The 14487-nt window shown below is 33.7% G+C and overlaps 1 protein-coding gene across 4 annotated transcripts in view; it reads right to left on the bottom strand.

Annotated features, from left to right (window-relative positions):
- Window positions 1-14487, bottom strand: part of GBE1 (1,4-alpha-glucan branching enzyme 1) — a 140222-nt gene that overhangs the window by 77290 nt on the left and 48445 nt on the right. For all 4 annotated transcript variants that reach the window (XM_015880095.2, XM_015880105.2, XM_015880114.2 and 1 more), the window contains exons 4-7: window positions 10301-10426; window positions 8219-8354; window positions 6191-6281; window positions 5538-5747 (exon numbers count right to left, since the gene is read on the bottom strand). In XM_015880095.2, the coding sequence (XP_015735581.1) occupies window positions 5538-5747; window positions 6191-6281; window positions 8219-8354; window positions 10301-10426 (563 nt within the window). The remainder of the gene's footprint in view (window positions 1-5537; window positions 5748-6190; window positions 6282-8218; window positions 8355-10300; window positions 10427-14487) is intronic.

Here is a 14487-nt window from a genome sequence, read left to right as displayed (position 1 = left end):
AAAAAAGCAAGTGTTTAAGCTCACCGACAGCTGTTTCTGTACTACCTTTAATTTTGGCCTTAGTTTAAGCTAGATATCTAAGACATCTCCTCAGAAAAAATACATTTGTGATAAACACGACCTGCCACTGGATGTCATTGCGACTGCATAAATGCAGCTGGAAGAATATTGACTGTATTTGGCTAAGTCCCAAAAAGGTGCAGAAGAGAAGACTTTAGCCACTTACCAGAAATTTGGAGAATCCTCTCTTTTGTATACGGTAAATAAATTGCTGTGTAACATTCCCCTACACTTTTCCTTCTCCCATTCCCACGAATGGAGGATCAACTACATCCCAAACCAAGAATAGATTAAACTAAGGAAATCACATAATTGAGGAAAGTAGCAAGGAAGGAGCTAGGAAAGGTAAGAAATCAGAAGTTATGCACAAGTTTGTTGTGATAAGAATTGCTCAGATTCAAAAGGAAAGGTGCAAAATTGTAAAGGAATAAGAGCAATGAGTGAGAAGAGGATTATCCAGAACCATCAAAGGTCTCTTATATCAAGCAGTGGAGGATTCCCGTCTCTTAACTGACTGATACCTACCATGCCAAAGACTCCTCATGTGTTTTATTGGATACTGTGACTATAAAAGCAATTTTTATAATCTTATCTATCCTTTTTATATGATAATTAATAAGTAATAGTTTGCATAGTTTACTGTGGTCATCACTGCTTTATGTAAAACACAGTTTAAAGTCTATACTAGATTTAAACACTGGGTGGCAGAAAGGGCTATTGTCTCAGCATCCAGACATAGGTGCAATATGCCATTTCAGATGCAAGGCGACTTCCAAGGTACCTGCATGAGGCTGGAATATGGTATATGGAACAAAACTGACAGATAAACCACACCATTTTGGAGAAGCAGCTGGAGGACAAGCAGTCTAAAATATAGTGAAGTACATATTTGGGCATCTGAATGACATCCCAGCCAGTTATCATACTTCCACTGTACTGACTGCAGGCTAAATCTGTTTCAGAACTGCAGTAGTTTATAATTCACTATAAGAATAACTAGAGAAAGAAGAGGGAAAAAAAAAACCAAAAAAACCCAAACCATATTCATACAAAAAAAAAAAAAAAAAAAAAAGAAAGAAAGAAAGAAAGAAAAAAAGAAAAAAAGAGCAATGAACTCTGTAGTGAATTCTGTGGAATTCAGGAGCTTTGTAAATGGTTCTGAAGACTGCACTGGAGAAGATAGTGGCAACCAGAATATCATCCTTTGTTGTAAGCTGTAGAACAGTGTTTATACTTTGAACCCTACTTACTTCATTTTGAAGCATATTAAATAGAACATCACTTGAGTTGTATAGTATAGAACCGAAGAGGGAAGAATGAAGAAAATATGGCTTAGTTAAGAAAATTACCATTATTCTAAAACATTTACAAGAATGTATTGCCAAAATAGAGGATTGTTACCAAGAAGTACAAAAAAGACAAAAGCTGTAGGTGTAGAGTTCCCACTCACTGTGGTTCAGGTTTGGTGCCTGCACAGAAGAACCAAAGCACAGGCTCACATTTGGTCCAAAAATTTGGTCCTAAAAAATAGAACCAAAAAAAAGCCTGAAGAGAGACTCTAAGGAAGTCTTCTGGCCCGAGAACCTTGTAGCTAACATCATCTCCTATGGCAGTGCTCAAGGAAGAAAGTCATTCATTAAAAACAGGTTTAAATCTAACCTCTAACTTTTGTGCCAAATTTATCTCAAAGCCTGAACAACTTAAAGTTTGGGTTAAATGCTCCGATGTCACCATATTAAAACCAAACAAATAAAAAATTATCTAGAGCAACCTATGATTTTTACCAAGTTTTACTTCTACCATTTTCCTAAAGGCACACCTTACACATAAATATATCGGGATACCTATTGTCACTTAGATTAAGTGTCGAATCCAACAAAACCTAACGAGAGAGAGAAAGAAAAAAAAAGTAATTCAAAATAATACACTCAGTTTTCAACAAGCTGAGGAACAGCAGACTCATTTACAGCCAGAAAAAAAAAAAAAAAAAAACTTTGCTAGCTAAAATCTTGCTCTCAATTATTTTTAAATTGTTTTACCTAATTAGTATTTTAGACACATTTGCTATTTGGAGAAATGAATATAAATCAAAACACAATCACCTACTCTAGTTGTGATCCCACCTGGTCTACAGGGTCTACAGTGACACTTCTAATGAATTTGGCAGCTGGATAATGTTCAAATACAATTTGAGGAGGGAAGAAGAGATACACTTAGCTTGTGTTATGCTAATTATAAGCAGAATCCTTACTTAAAATGAAGATGGGTGAAGAGAGAAAATTGGCTTTTTGCATGCATTTTGAGTGAGCCATCTCAAACAGAATGACAGTAGAGACAAGGCATTTAATTTATAACAAAATGAAATAGATGGTGCCAGGTAAAGTACAGAAAGCCCCATTTTATTAGAAATCAAGGCAAAGAATATAAAAAGTTCATTGCTGTCTTAAAAATTATTAAAATATCACACAATACTCACTAAGAGTTTGTTAGTTTAGCTTTTGGATTACTTTGATTTGAGGGATGCAAGAGGAAAACAACAGAATGAAATAAAAGAGTAGATTCACCAAATTACTATATTTTTAAAACACAATGCCTCAATCCAGATTTTAGAAAAAAAAATAGAAAAAAAAGAATCAGATCTGTGAAAGTTTATTTCTGAATTGATTTTTGGGGTAGGTGGTTTTCGGGGGCTTTTTGTTTGTTTTTCACATTAAGAATATTTTTTTACCCATAGAAAAGTTGGGCAGAAAATACTATTTTGCTGATCCAGTTACTTTATCTGTTAGTATCTTTCAATGAAATTCAGGTTTTTTTTCCCTCATATCACACCACTTTAGCTATTTTTTAGCATGTCTGCAGTTTACAATACAAGTCTTACATAACATGTTCATCAGGTATTGCTGTGAAGTCCACAATGCAAAACCCACTTTTATCTTCTTAAATTATATTACTGTGCTAGATCTGAAGCACAAGTTTTAATACCACTTTTATTGGACCTTCTTACTACTTACATGAATATAACTAAAAATATTTTAAATACACCATGAACATAGTTTGTATGGATATAGATCCTTGCCACCTTCTGCTGTGGTAAGCAGTCACAGTAACCTTCCTAGACAACCAAATAATCTTGCAAATGTTGCAAGACAATTTCCTTATACCTTGGCATTCAAAGAAAATGTAGACAGACTAAAGTGATAAAGCAATTGTTTTTTCCATCTCTTTCATGGCAATGATTTAGTTTCTCTCAATTCCAAAATAAATAGAGTATTGTCTGTATTTGATGTTTAAGTACATATAGATTTGACTTCATCCACTACAGAACAATAAAGACACTATTCTGTATGCTATTCAATAGGTTGTGCTTGGCATCATTTATTTTCAACAAACTTTGAGCAACTGCAAACAATCTGAGTCTATCCCACAGATTTTTATTCTCAATCAGAGTGTAGCTGCTCATTTACCAGTATGGAAATCTGCATGCATGTCAATGAGCCATAGATGGAAAAAATAATATTTTCAGTTAGAACACTTACCCAATTTTGTTTGCAATCTTTATACACACACAAAAAAAGAAAATATATATTTTTAACAATTTCTGAGCAACCTAGAAGAAACATGATTGTTGTACCTTTTAAGCTTTAAGCTTTGAATGTATGTATAGAATATTTAATGTACATAAATATACACAAGTATAAAAGGTAATAAAATGCAAAGCATCATTGTATTATATTCAAGCTTTAAGATTACCTGAAATGGAGTTTACCTGAGCATAGATTCAGAGATTAATAGGAAGCAACCCAAACAAGAAGTGGTTATGTTGAGACCTACTAAAATGCATTAGTTGCAATACAAATAGGCCCTCTGAATTAATCATAAAATTATCTCAGATAAAAGAAATTAAATTCATAACAGTTTATCCTATTAAGTAACACAGTGTGTAAGCCAGTTATTACACTCATCACTCAGTTTAATTAAAATTGTGAGTTATGATAAGAGAGTTTCCTTTAAATAAAAAAAACGACCTATGTTATATAACAATACCTCTTAAAGAGTGACATTCTTAAACAGTTATAATCCTCATTAGCTATGAAACTGTCAGTCAAGACTACAGACTGAGTACAATACATATAGATTTCTCTATCTAGCAACAAAAACATATATGTACACTTTTTGTTTTGTTTTGTTTTTTGTTTTTTCCAAGGGGGGACACTACATGAACACACAATTCTGATCTAATGTTTAAAGACATCTGCACTGTAAACATAACTAGTTAGTGGCAACAAAAGATAAGCTAAGAAGAGAAATGGGAGTTAAAACAAATAAATAAATAAATAAAAATAAAAAGCAGTAAATTGAACATGCAGGCCCACAAACCCTAATAAATAACATATTAACAAGAGACTAGAACTCTTAAGTCACTGACTGATGAGCTGGTGAAGGACCTACTCAAGCAAAACCTTGAAGAGGATAAACCAGAACTTTGTAATTGATAGCAAGATTTAAAAAAAAAAAAAAAATGCATTTCAAGGGGCTGTTTAGATGAAGAACAGAAGACAAGAAAAGGGGGAAATCAATATGGTTCAAGTAAAAACATGCATAGCAAAACAAGAGAAGACAGGAAGACAGAAATAAGCTGTTTGCCTTTCTCTCTCTCCCTCTTTCCATGTAAAACAACTATAAATACTCAGTACACATGACAAATCTCTCCCAGTTTACTATCTTAGAGAACACAAATTAAATTATATTAAATGCTAATCATTACCTGGCATTATTATGAATCTCTACCAAAAAACTAAGTGTGCCCAGACAGGGTCCAGGTCTCCAGATTTAGGACATGCTATTCAGAACAGGTTCCACATATAAATCCTTCAGTCTCCTAAACCGGATGCCTGCAACCAAACTGCCTACTGAAAATGACCCCTGATTTGTATTACCTGTTGATCTACCTCTGGAAAGTTTTAGAATATTGCTAGCCAGGTCCACAACCTTTACTGAATTGTAACAATCTTACAGTTTGATGGTAGATTTCCAGAGTTCACAAGATTTCTTCAGCTTTTCTTATTCTTCTATTTTATATATGAATATATTTTCTACTTAAATATAATTAAATATATATTAAGTGCATATGTATATATAGGTAGTTATCTATATATTTTAACATATATGTGTATTAAATATATCCACAAGATTTATATAGCTACCTATAAATGTTCATACATATAAAAAAGTAACATACTTGCATAAGCTTTGTAATTACGTACATAACATATGTAGTCATAGATCAAAGAAGAATAACAGAAACTGAATATAATTATTTAATCTTCAATTTTAAACATTTCGCAAAGCAGATGAATTTCACTCAGGATATTTTAACCATTAAGCAATCCAAATCAGCTTGGCAAGTACTGAAGCTTTAATATAACTGCTAAGGGATTATTATCTTTAAAATACTTGAAACTATAATGTATACTTACTTTGCATAATCAAAGAGCCTGCTGTCCCAGACCTGATGAGTTCCTCTAGGACCAGAATGGAAGAAACAAGAATCTGTACCATCGAATTTGTTGAGACCATCTTCTGAATTTTTTGATGCATGGCTGTGCACAACATCCAGCAGAACAGTGAGCCCCATTGAATGAGCAACGTCAATCAATTCTTTCAGATCATCAGGAGTTCCATAACGGCTATCAGTGTAAAAAATAAACGTGTTATGAAGGGAGGCACCCAAACTTAAGCCAAAAGTAGTTAACATCACTAACAGAAAGTACATCAATGTCACTAGTCCTTCATGACCTAGATTACATTTGTATGTAGATTTGTTGGTTTTTTTTCATCCTCAGAAGGAGTGATTAAAAACTGACAGTTAAAAAGATTTTTTAACTATGAAATGACATCACCCACATAGGCATGCAAAACACATGCAGGCAGCTTAAATTGGATTAGATGGTATATACTGTGATGGCTAAAGTTACTTGAAACTTTTGTTTTTATGATAAGCATTTTGAAATGGCAAATGCCCAAGCCTGTGCTTTCTTCTTCCATTAAACTTATACTTGCAAAGACATACTGATTTTAGCAGATGGAGAGAAAGGTAAAAGAACAAATGAGATTAAGCACTTGTACCTACCTTGATGCTGCAAAGAAGCTTGTGACCTGATAACCAAAACTGGCATAATATGCATGTTCCATAACAGCCATCAGCTGGATACAGTTATAGCCTATAGAAATATAAGAAATAAAAAAAATAAAAATAAAAATACACCCTTGCCTCAAGAATGGTTAACTAAAAAATTCAACTCCTGTAACTTATGAGTTCAATTTGTGTTATCCTTTACCTATTTTAGCTGGCTTAACTCTCATGCATAGTTAACAACTAACTGCAAATTTGCTCTCTCTCTCAAGAGGTAACTCTACCTAATAGCTTATACTTACATGACCTTCTTTTCAAAACGGAAGGTTCAATCATCATCTTTCAAAAGGAAGAAAATACGAGTGTTTTTGTTCTGAGTTTACCAAAGAGCCAAAACAGCACAGAAGCATAAGTAACTTACTCTCTCTTGCATTACCTAAAACATTTCAGTGCAGATAAGAGGGAAATCTAAAAGAGAAACCATGCACTAGTAGTGAACTTACTTACTATATGCCTCCTCCAGTCTATCATCAATATCAGCAAATAAGTGCCTCAGCTAGCTAGTAATTAGGGACAGTCAACAAAAGGAACTTTCAAGTTTAATGTACAATCTGCTGAGACACCTACAACTACATAGCTTAGCCTTATTAGTTTAACCAAGCTCATCATTCTTTAGTGTAAACCAAAAACTTCTGTTGTTGGGTTTGTTTTCAAATTTCACACCCATAAATGAGCTAGTTATAAGCAGGAGTTGGCATAAACTCAGCACATACAAAAAAGATCAGATAAAGCGATGCTTCCTAATTCAAGCTCATTGCATTTATTATTATTTACAGCATTTTTGTAAATAAAAACTCAAATAGCATCAAATTAGTATGGTTTAGACTGTTAAAAAAAAAAAAAAAAAAAAAAAAGACAGAGAGAGAGACACAATTCCCACAGAGCTTACTTATTTAAATAAAAAAGAGAACTACCTATCATATTCTGAATATGCAGCCTAACTTTGAATTGCTTTTATGGTATATCAGTCTTTTCACAACATTTCTTCTCCTCCAAAACAGAATCAGCACATAAAACAGAAAGTTGTCATAATTCCATTCAGCCTATTAACCTCCTGGAAAGAAGGAAGTACTTTGGCTCCAGGAAAAGAAGCACAGGTATTTAATGGGCATTTCAAATGAATTTTTTGAGAGCATTCAGATTTGCAGACGGCAACTCTCACTATGCTTTGTGAAACACTGACTCAACAAATAAGCCTAGAAGAAAAGCATACAACTTCTTCAGGCACTCTGAGAAATAAAAATCAAACTACAGATAAGTACAGCCAACATCTAAGAGCTATCAGTCATGTATGGCACGACATTTGAGTGTAACAAAACATATTTCATCACAGTGAGTGAAAGTTAACAAGTTATAACATTGTCCATTGCATGAACAGTGCAAAGATGCCACAGGAATTTAAAATATATATCATTCAACAGATTGAGGTGAATGGTTCACTCTGCTTCTTAATTTAATCATGCCAGCTGTTTCACATATATGTTCCACTATACTAGAAGTTTCTTTGAATGATAGGATTTCTCATGTTTAAAATTTCCATATTCTGACACCTCATAACAACTGTCACAACTATTAAGGGATTAAATACAAACAAACAGACAAAAAATAACAACACAATTAGCACACTTTGTATGGCAAACAAAAAGGACAATCCTTTCTATTCAAATATTTATTTATCTTTTGTAAAAAAGATCTTTTTATCTTTTTGTAAAAAAAAAAGATGTACATTTGCAGGGCCAATTAAGAACATGGTATTTTCCAAAGATTAACACACAACAGATCTGTTTTCAGACCAAAGGAAGCCATGCCAAAAGCAAACTGCCCTGCTTTTAATTTGAAAATACAAAAATCAACAACAACAACAACAAAAGAAAGAAAAAAAACACCTCATAATGATAATTACATAATTACATATTCTAATAAGGGTACAAGCACATATCTGCAAGCATCCTTGTTATTACTTACCAAGATCCCTTATTCTGGGTAGTACGTTATACGTGAAGTTTTTATAAGAAGCTATTTTCCCTTCTGGAGAAGCAATTCCCACATGAGATTCATAGATTCTCAGGCTTTTCAATTTCTTGGGGGAATGATGCCTACGCTATGAAGAAAAATTAAAACTGACTGTCAACAGTATACAACAGGAAATATGAGAAATTTATATCTAATAGGGATTTTATTTTTTAAAAAACAAACATCCTACATGAAGAAACAAATGATCTACTGTTTAAAGTATGCTTTTCCTCCAAGCTTTTTTCTCATCTAATTTCTCCCAATTAAAAAAAAAAAAAAAAAAAAAAAGAATGTTGCAAGACTTTATTTTCTATTTGTCAGTTCAGTGAAGTCTAAGTTAGAACAAAAACAAAACCAATTAAAATGCTTGCAGACATGCATATTTGCAAAGAGTAGGCAGAAATTTAACTATCTCTCTTATTCATAAAGAGTCAATTCCTTTTATCTGACAGAACTCAGTAAAGCCTAGTCTACAACCTATATGTTCTTGCCTCCTTTTTACTCCTGGCCATAAAAACTGATCTGCTTCCAGCTGCTGGAAATAATCCTTTTCAACTTGAGTAACACTTTCAATGCCATTTCTCATAGTAACCTTCTCGACAAAGCGTTCAGAATACAGCTTAACAAAAATATAATGTGATATGTGAACAACCAGATCATGGGTTGAACTCAAGGGGTTATAGTAAATGGGGTTACATCAGGTTGGCAGCCAGTCACTGGTGGGGTTCCAAAGAGCTCTTTGTTTCAGCCAGTGTTCTTCAATGGTTTCATAGGTGACTTTAATGCAAGACTCAATGGTATCCTAACTGAGTTTTAGGATGACATTGGACTTGGAGAAGCTGTTGACTCCTTCAATGGCAAGAACACCTTTCAGAAAGATAGTAACAGATCAGAGGGTTGGGCAATCACCAGCTGCATGCAATTCTATGAGAGCAAGCACTGGATTAATCACTTGAGACAGGGAGACCCTGGATCTGAGTACAGACTGGGGAACAGAGGCTGGAGAGGATTCCTGCCAGGAGAGATCTGCATACTATGGCAGTTAGTTGTATCTGAGTCAGCAGTATGCTTTGGTAGCCCAAAGGGCAAATTGTACCCAGCACCACCAGCTGGGTGAGAGAAGGGGCTGTCCTGCTCTGCTTACTCAGTGATTCTGTAAGATTTTGTCACTCAATTTTTTCTTCTTGTACAAAACTTAGGAGATGCAGACATGAAAAAATACAGTATACCAATCAATTCACAGGGACTGTACAATAAATTTGAAAGTTACTGTAGCTTATGTAATGTTTAAAGAGATTCTACATGAAAATTACTCTTTCTCTGTCAAGCACGTTTCATAAGTTGACATGGGTGCTAAAATTTAACTCAAAACAGAACCCGCAATATCTCTCATACAAAAAGCTTCGTATTATTTTAAATCAAACTAAAAGACAAAGCAACCCCACAGAAAACAATACCAAAGTGTAAGAATATGCTAGTCAGAAGTTCTAAGCACTTTCCTAGGGTACTTATATATCAGAAGCTGTCAACCCTGCAAGTTACAGCTCTGCATGAAAAGTAAAAGGCTATAAAATATGTAAACAGATTTTCCACCCCCCAAAAATGGAATAATATTGGAGCACAAGCACCTTATTTTTGAGGACTTTTTTCCTGGCTTCATACAATGTTAACTTACTACCGGCACTGAACTTCATACTTATAGCTAATTCTAAACATAATTCCATCCTCAAGAGCAGAGTAAGACCATAACCACCTAACCCTGGAAGAATTACTAAACTTACCCATAATGTGGAAAGACAAATATATCATCTTAAGAAATAACCACTGTTTATACTCAATGGGAGACAGTGAAAGTAGTCCAGAAACATCCATCATTAAAGTCAGTTGTTTCTGTCGTATCATTCCTCAGGTGACTATCCCAGCTAGTATGTTACTCTATTTTCAAGTAACAACTCTAAATTTCCAAAATAGGGCTACAAATATGATGTGATACATGTTTTTATACACCTCTCAAAAATAATATTTAAGCCTTACTATATATGTCTGTGGTGGATTCCAGTGTACCCAGTCGTAATTTACTTTGTCTTCATAACGGACTACGTATCTTGCCCACGGTGAAATACGATAGAGGAGTTCGCCATTTTGAGCACGAATCACCACCTATAAAGCAATCATCACATACCAATGCAGTCACATAAAATTCATGAAACATTCACTGTGTAAGCCATAGCACAGAATGAAACAGTATGGTACACAGAAATTCAATTTAAAGAATAAACAAATACACAACGCTAGTTAAGAAAGAATAACCCTGTTTGTAAAGTGATAGCGAACCAGACATGTCAAACACACAAACGATTTTCACAAACATGTAAACTTCATTAAGTGATGGGAAAATAAGCCTTTCCAAACATATTACTGCTAGGTTCCCTTACTTCCCATCATCACTGTTTCACCACTACATTCTAATAATTTAAATAGGCACGTAGTATAATGCCACCAAGATGACAACCATGATTTGTTTACTATGCCAATTTTAATATCTTGATTTCTTTTCTATGCTTCATGAATCATGGATTCATAGAAAATGTCTGTATAGATTAGAAACATGGATTTACACAAAAGGCACGGGAAAAAAAAAAAGGCATGGTAAAGAAGAAAATTAAGATTGCTGGATTTCCTTTGTTGTCTTGAGTTCCTTCAGTTGTTTTCACCAATCTAATGCTTTAATAAGGGCAAGAACATAATTTAATTTTCCTTTATTATTTGCTGCCACCTATTTACACAGAGCTGAAAAAATGTCTTTTTAATTACTCAAAAAATCTCACAAAACTTCACTTTGTCAGAATATGTGATCAAACAAAAGAAATCTGTTTTGCTTATTACCATTTTACACAACAAAAGCAAATTTGAAATGATGGACAGCATCAGGGGCTCTATCTGGTGCTACACAAGCACAGGTGCTCAGCGTCAGAAGGGATGCAAAAAACTTGTTCACTATCTGTATTTTCCTTCTTATTCTTTCTTATTAAAGCAGTTAACAAGAAGTCAGTTGTTGTTAGGGTTTTCTTACTAAGATCCTGAAAATGTCTGCTTCATCCCTCTCACTCATTTCCTCTGTAGAACAAGTGTCACTTTAGTTTTGTTTGTTGTTTTGGTTGCCATTCGAGCAGCGACACATAAGAATTGCGGATTTAGACCCCAGAAACACACAAGTCACTGAAGCCTTTCACCTAAACTTTATTCTGCATTTGTTAGGAAACTGGATGTGTTTTTATTTTTTGTGTTGGTTTTGGTGCTTTGTAAAAGAGAGATGTAAACTCAGTAATGAAGGGTAAAAGTTGAGCTTTCTCATCTTTAAATTTCCTAACAAAAAGTCTGGTTGAAGACAATTATCAGCCTATGGCAAGTTTTTTTAAATTGTTTTGATAGATTATCTGTATCCTCAATCCAATCACATGAGAAAAAAAGATGAAAATAAGTATATGAGGCAGGTTAATGGCAGTTGGTTGAATAAAGGAAGGAAATATCTTTCAGTATATAATACCAAAGACTACCGCACCTTAGGTTCGCTGACAATTGAAAACAGGCTTTGATGAGAATAATTTATTGCATAACTCTGCGTAGCTGCATGAAAAATTCCTTCTGCCAAAGCACTGTGCTAGAATGTGGACTATAAAGGTTTTTTTTGCAAACTGTATCAACAATAAAGATCCTTTTGTCCAGAAGCATTGATGCAATTTGCACATTACTACTAAAAACTACCTTTTCTTTCTGATTGCACACTTATGAGGGTGTTATTGCTTGTTTTATTAAGTTTGTTCCAATTTATTAGAAATAATGTAATTACTGCAAATAATAACTATAGCTAAGCATCTTCACATTCCTTTTTTTCTCTCTAATGAACTAGTGGAATTTATAGGATTATGAGATGTGGACACATTTTTATGAGGTAATTCAACTAAACACAGAACATCAGTTGATTCGATGTAGGCCAAGCTTAATCTAAAAATGATCCTGGGAAGGTGAATGGGGAGAGAAAAAAGTTTATCTATTATGAAACATCGAAAACAATCATACATACTCTTTAATTCATTAAGCAACAAAAACTCATGAAAACAACAGGTTAGAAACATTTAAATATGACCACATAGCTATTTCCCTATTTTTAAGTCACACTTCCCAATTATGCTGCACATATGATAATTTAATTGCTCTCTATTCTGTATATCCCAAATTACAGAATTTTCTTTCTTCCACTGTCATGCATCTCAAACAGACTATACTTTTTCCTCACCTCTGAATTTATACAAAATTAGTTTTGAAGAACTGATAAGTACTGTAAGCATCTATCTGATCAAGTTTGTTAGACTTTTAATGAACTTACAGACGTTTGTAGAACAATGAAGTCCCTATGAGTTTTAATAGTCAGAAGTCAAACTGCAATAAGTGAAACTACTGAGAAGAGGCAGATTAATATCTCTATGCTGTAATATGAATAGTAAACAGTCATAACCAAGTTGTGCTAATATACCATCTTCTGCAAATGTTGGGTTTACACACTTAAATTTATTAAAGAAGTGACTTTTCTTTGCTCTTCCAATATCTAAATTTTGTCTTCATTTTAAATTTAGAACAACTCAGGTTACAGCTGGACTATGCAAATATAATAACACTCAAATAATCTACAGAAGATAACTTTTTTCAACAACAGAAGCAGTACATTTTAACTATGCAAATATCAGAAAACCTCTGAAGATTAGGAATAAGCACCTCAATTAGACAAGTAGTTAGAAAATACTTCTGTTGCTTTCTTCACAGCCTAAGTCTTCTTAAACCAAGGAGCATTTTCAGATACAGCCATGGCTGAATCTGGTTGAACCTCATACCTCACCATGATTACCACTGGTAGAAAAACCTCAGCACCTCCCATGTGTTGCTGCTGTGTTTTAACGTCATGAGTGCAGTTAACTCAGGAAATAAATCATTACACTTCTAACATTAGTAAGGTCAAACTCACTTTTTACAAGGAAAGGAAGGGAGGGAAGGAAGGGGAGGGAAGGGGAAGGGGTAGGGGAAGGGAGGAAAGAAATAGTTTATTTAGAGCTATTTCAAGTTATCAACCTAGAATTTTCAATTATTGTTTCCTAAGCTTGCTTAACACTGTTCTTAAATTTACATGAATGCCATTTATGAAACTTTTCTGTAACTAGGTTCTATAATTCATCTTATTATTCCTCTATATGATAGTACTAAAAAGAAAAAGACTCATAAATTACAAGTAGAAAGACCTAAATTTTATAGTGTATTCTGAATATAGAACTCCTATACCATTATGTTTAGCTGAGCGATGACAAAACACTGCAAAATCTTGAATGGTGCCCCAACACAAATAAAAATTCAGCCCAACTGATAAAAACACTTCAAGAAAATGGTCCAGTATCTTGTTTCCATACTTGTCTAGGCATTTCTTGAAACAACAAATTAAAACGAAAGTTTTATTTTAATTACTTATTTTATAAAACATACATGTAAAACTAAAAGATGCATAAATAACCCATGCTCTGCTTGCAAGCAGGATTACCTATGATTCATTCTTTGCAGTGCTCATAGATAAGATGTAGCCACCACATACAGGCTGCACATACTGCAGCAGGTTATAACATGAAGAATACTGAACATAGTCATTACACAATGCACCTATGAGTCTAATTAGCAGATACTGCATTTCTCCTCTAAATTTCATTTTTTACTCATTTAAAATAATATTTAAAAGTTATTGTGCATAGCCTAAGCTAGTTATAGCTTAGTCCATCAACGCTTTATAGCTGAGTTTACATTTCCTAATTACCTAACCAATGTTCTCTACAGAAAAATGTATAAAATGATGATTTTTTTAATCAGCCATTAAACAGGCTGATTCAAAATGGTCTTGGGATTTACCTACTTCATCTTTAAAAGGTACGTTCCCATTCTTTGCTTATTGTATATTTGGAAGACATTATACTATTTGGTATAATCCCTGTAATCCCACTAATAAAAGCACAAAAATGCATACTGTAACATGATACACATTTGTGACATGGACCAAGCAAACTGGCAATAGATTAGCTACTAATGACAACAAACCTGTTTCACACTTACTCAGCTTTTAAAAAAAAAAGTAGATAAAAACATTCAATATATTTCTGATTTTATTACCATTTCTTCAAATACTGATG

Source organism: Coturnix japonica, chromosome 1 (genome assembly GCF_001577835.2).
Source record: "Coturnix japonica isolate 7356 chromosome 1, Coturnix japonica 2.1, whole genome shotgun sequence".
Lineage (NCBI taxonomy): Eukaryota > Metazoa > Chordata > Aves > Galliformes > Phasianidae > Coturnix > Coturnix japonica.
Note: the sequence above shows the minus strand (reverse complement) of the source record. Positions and strands in the feature narration are given on the sequence as shown.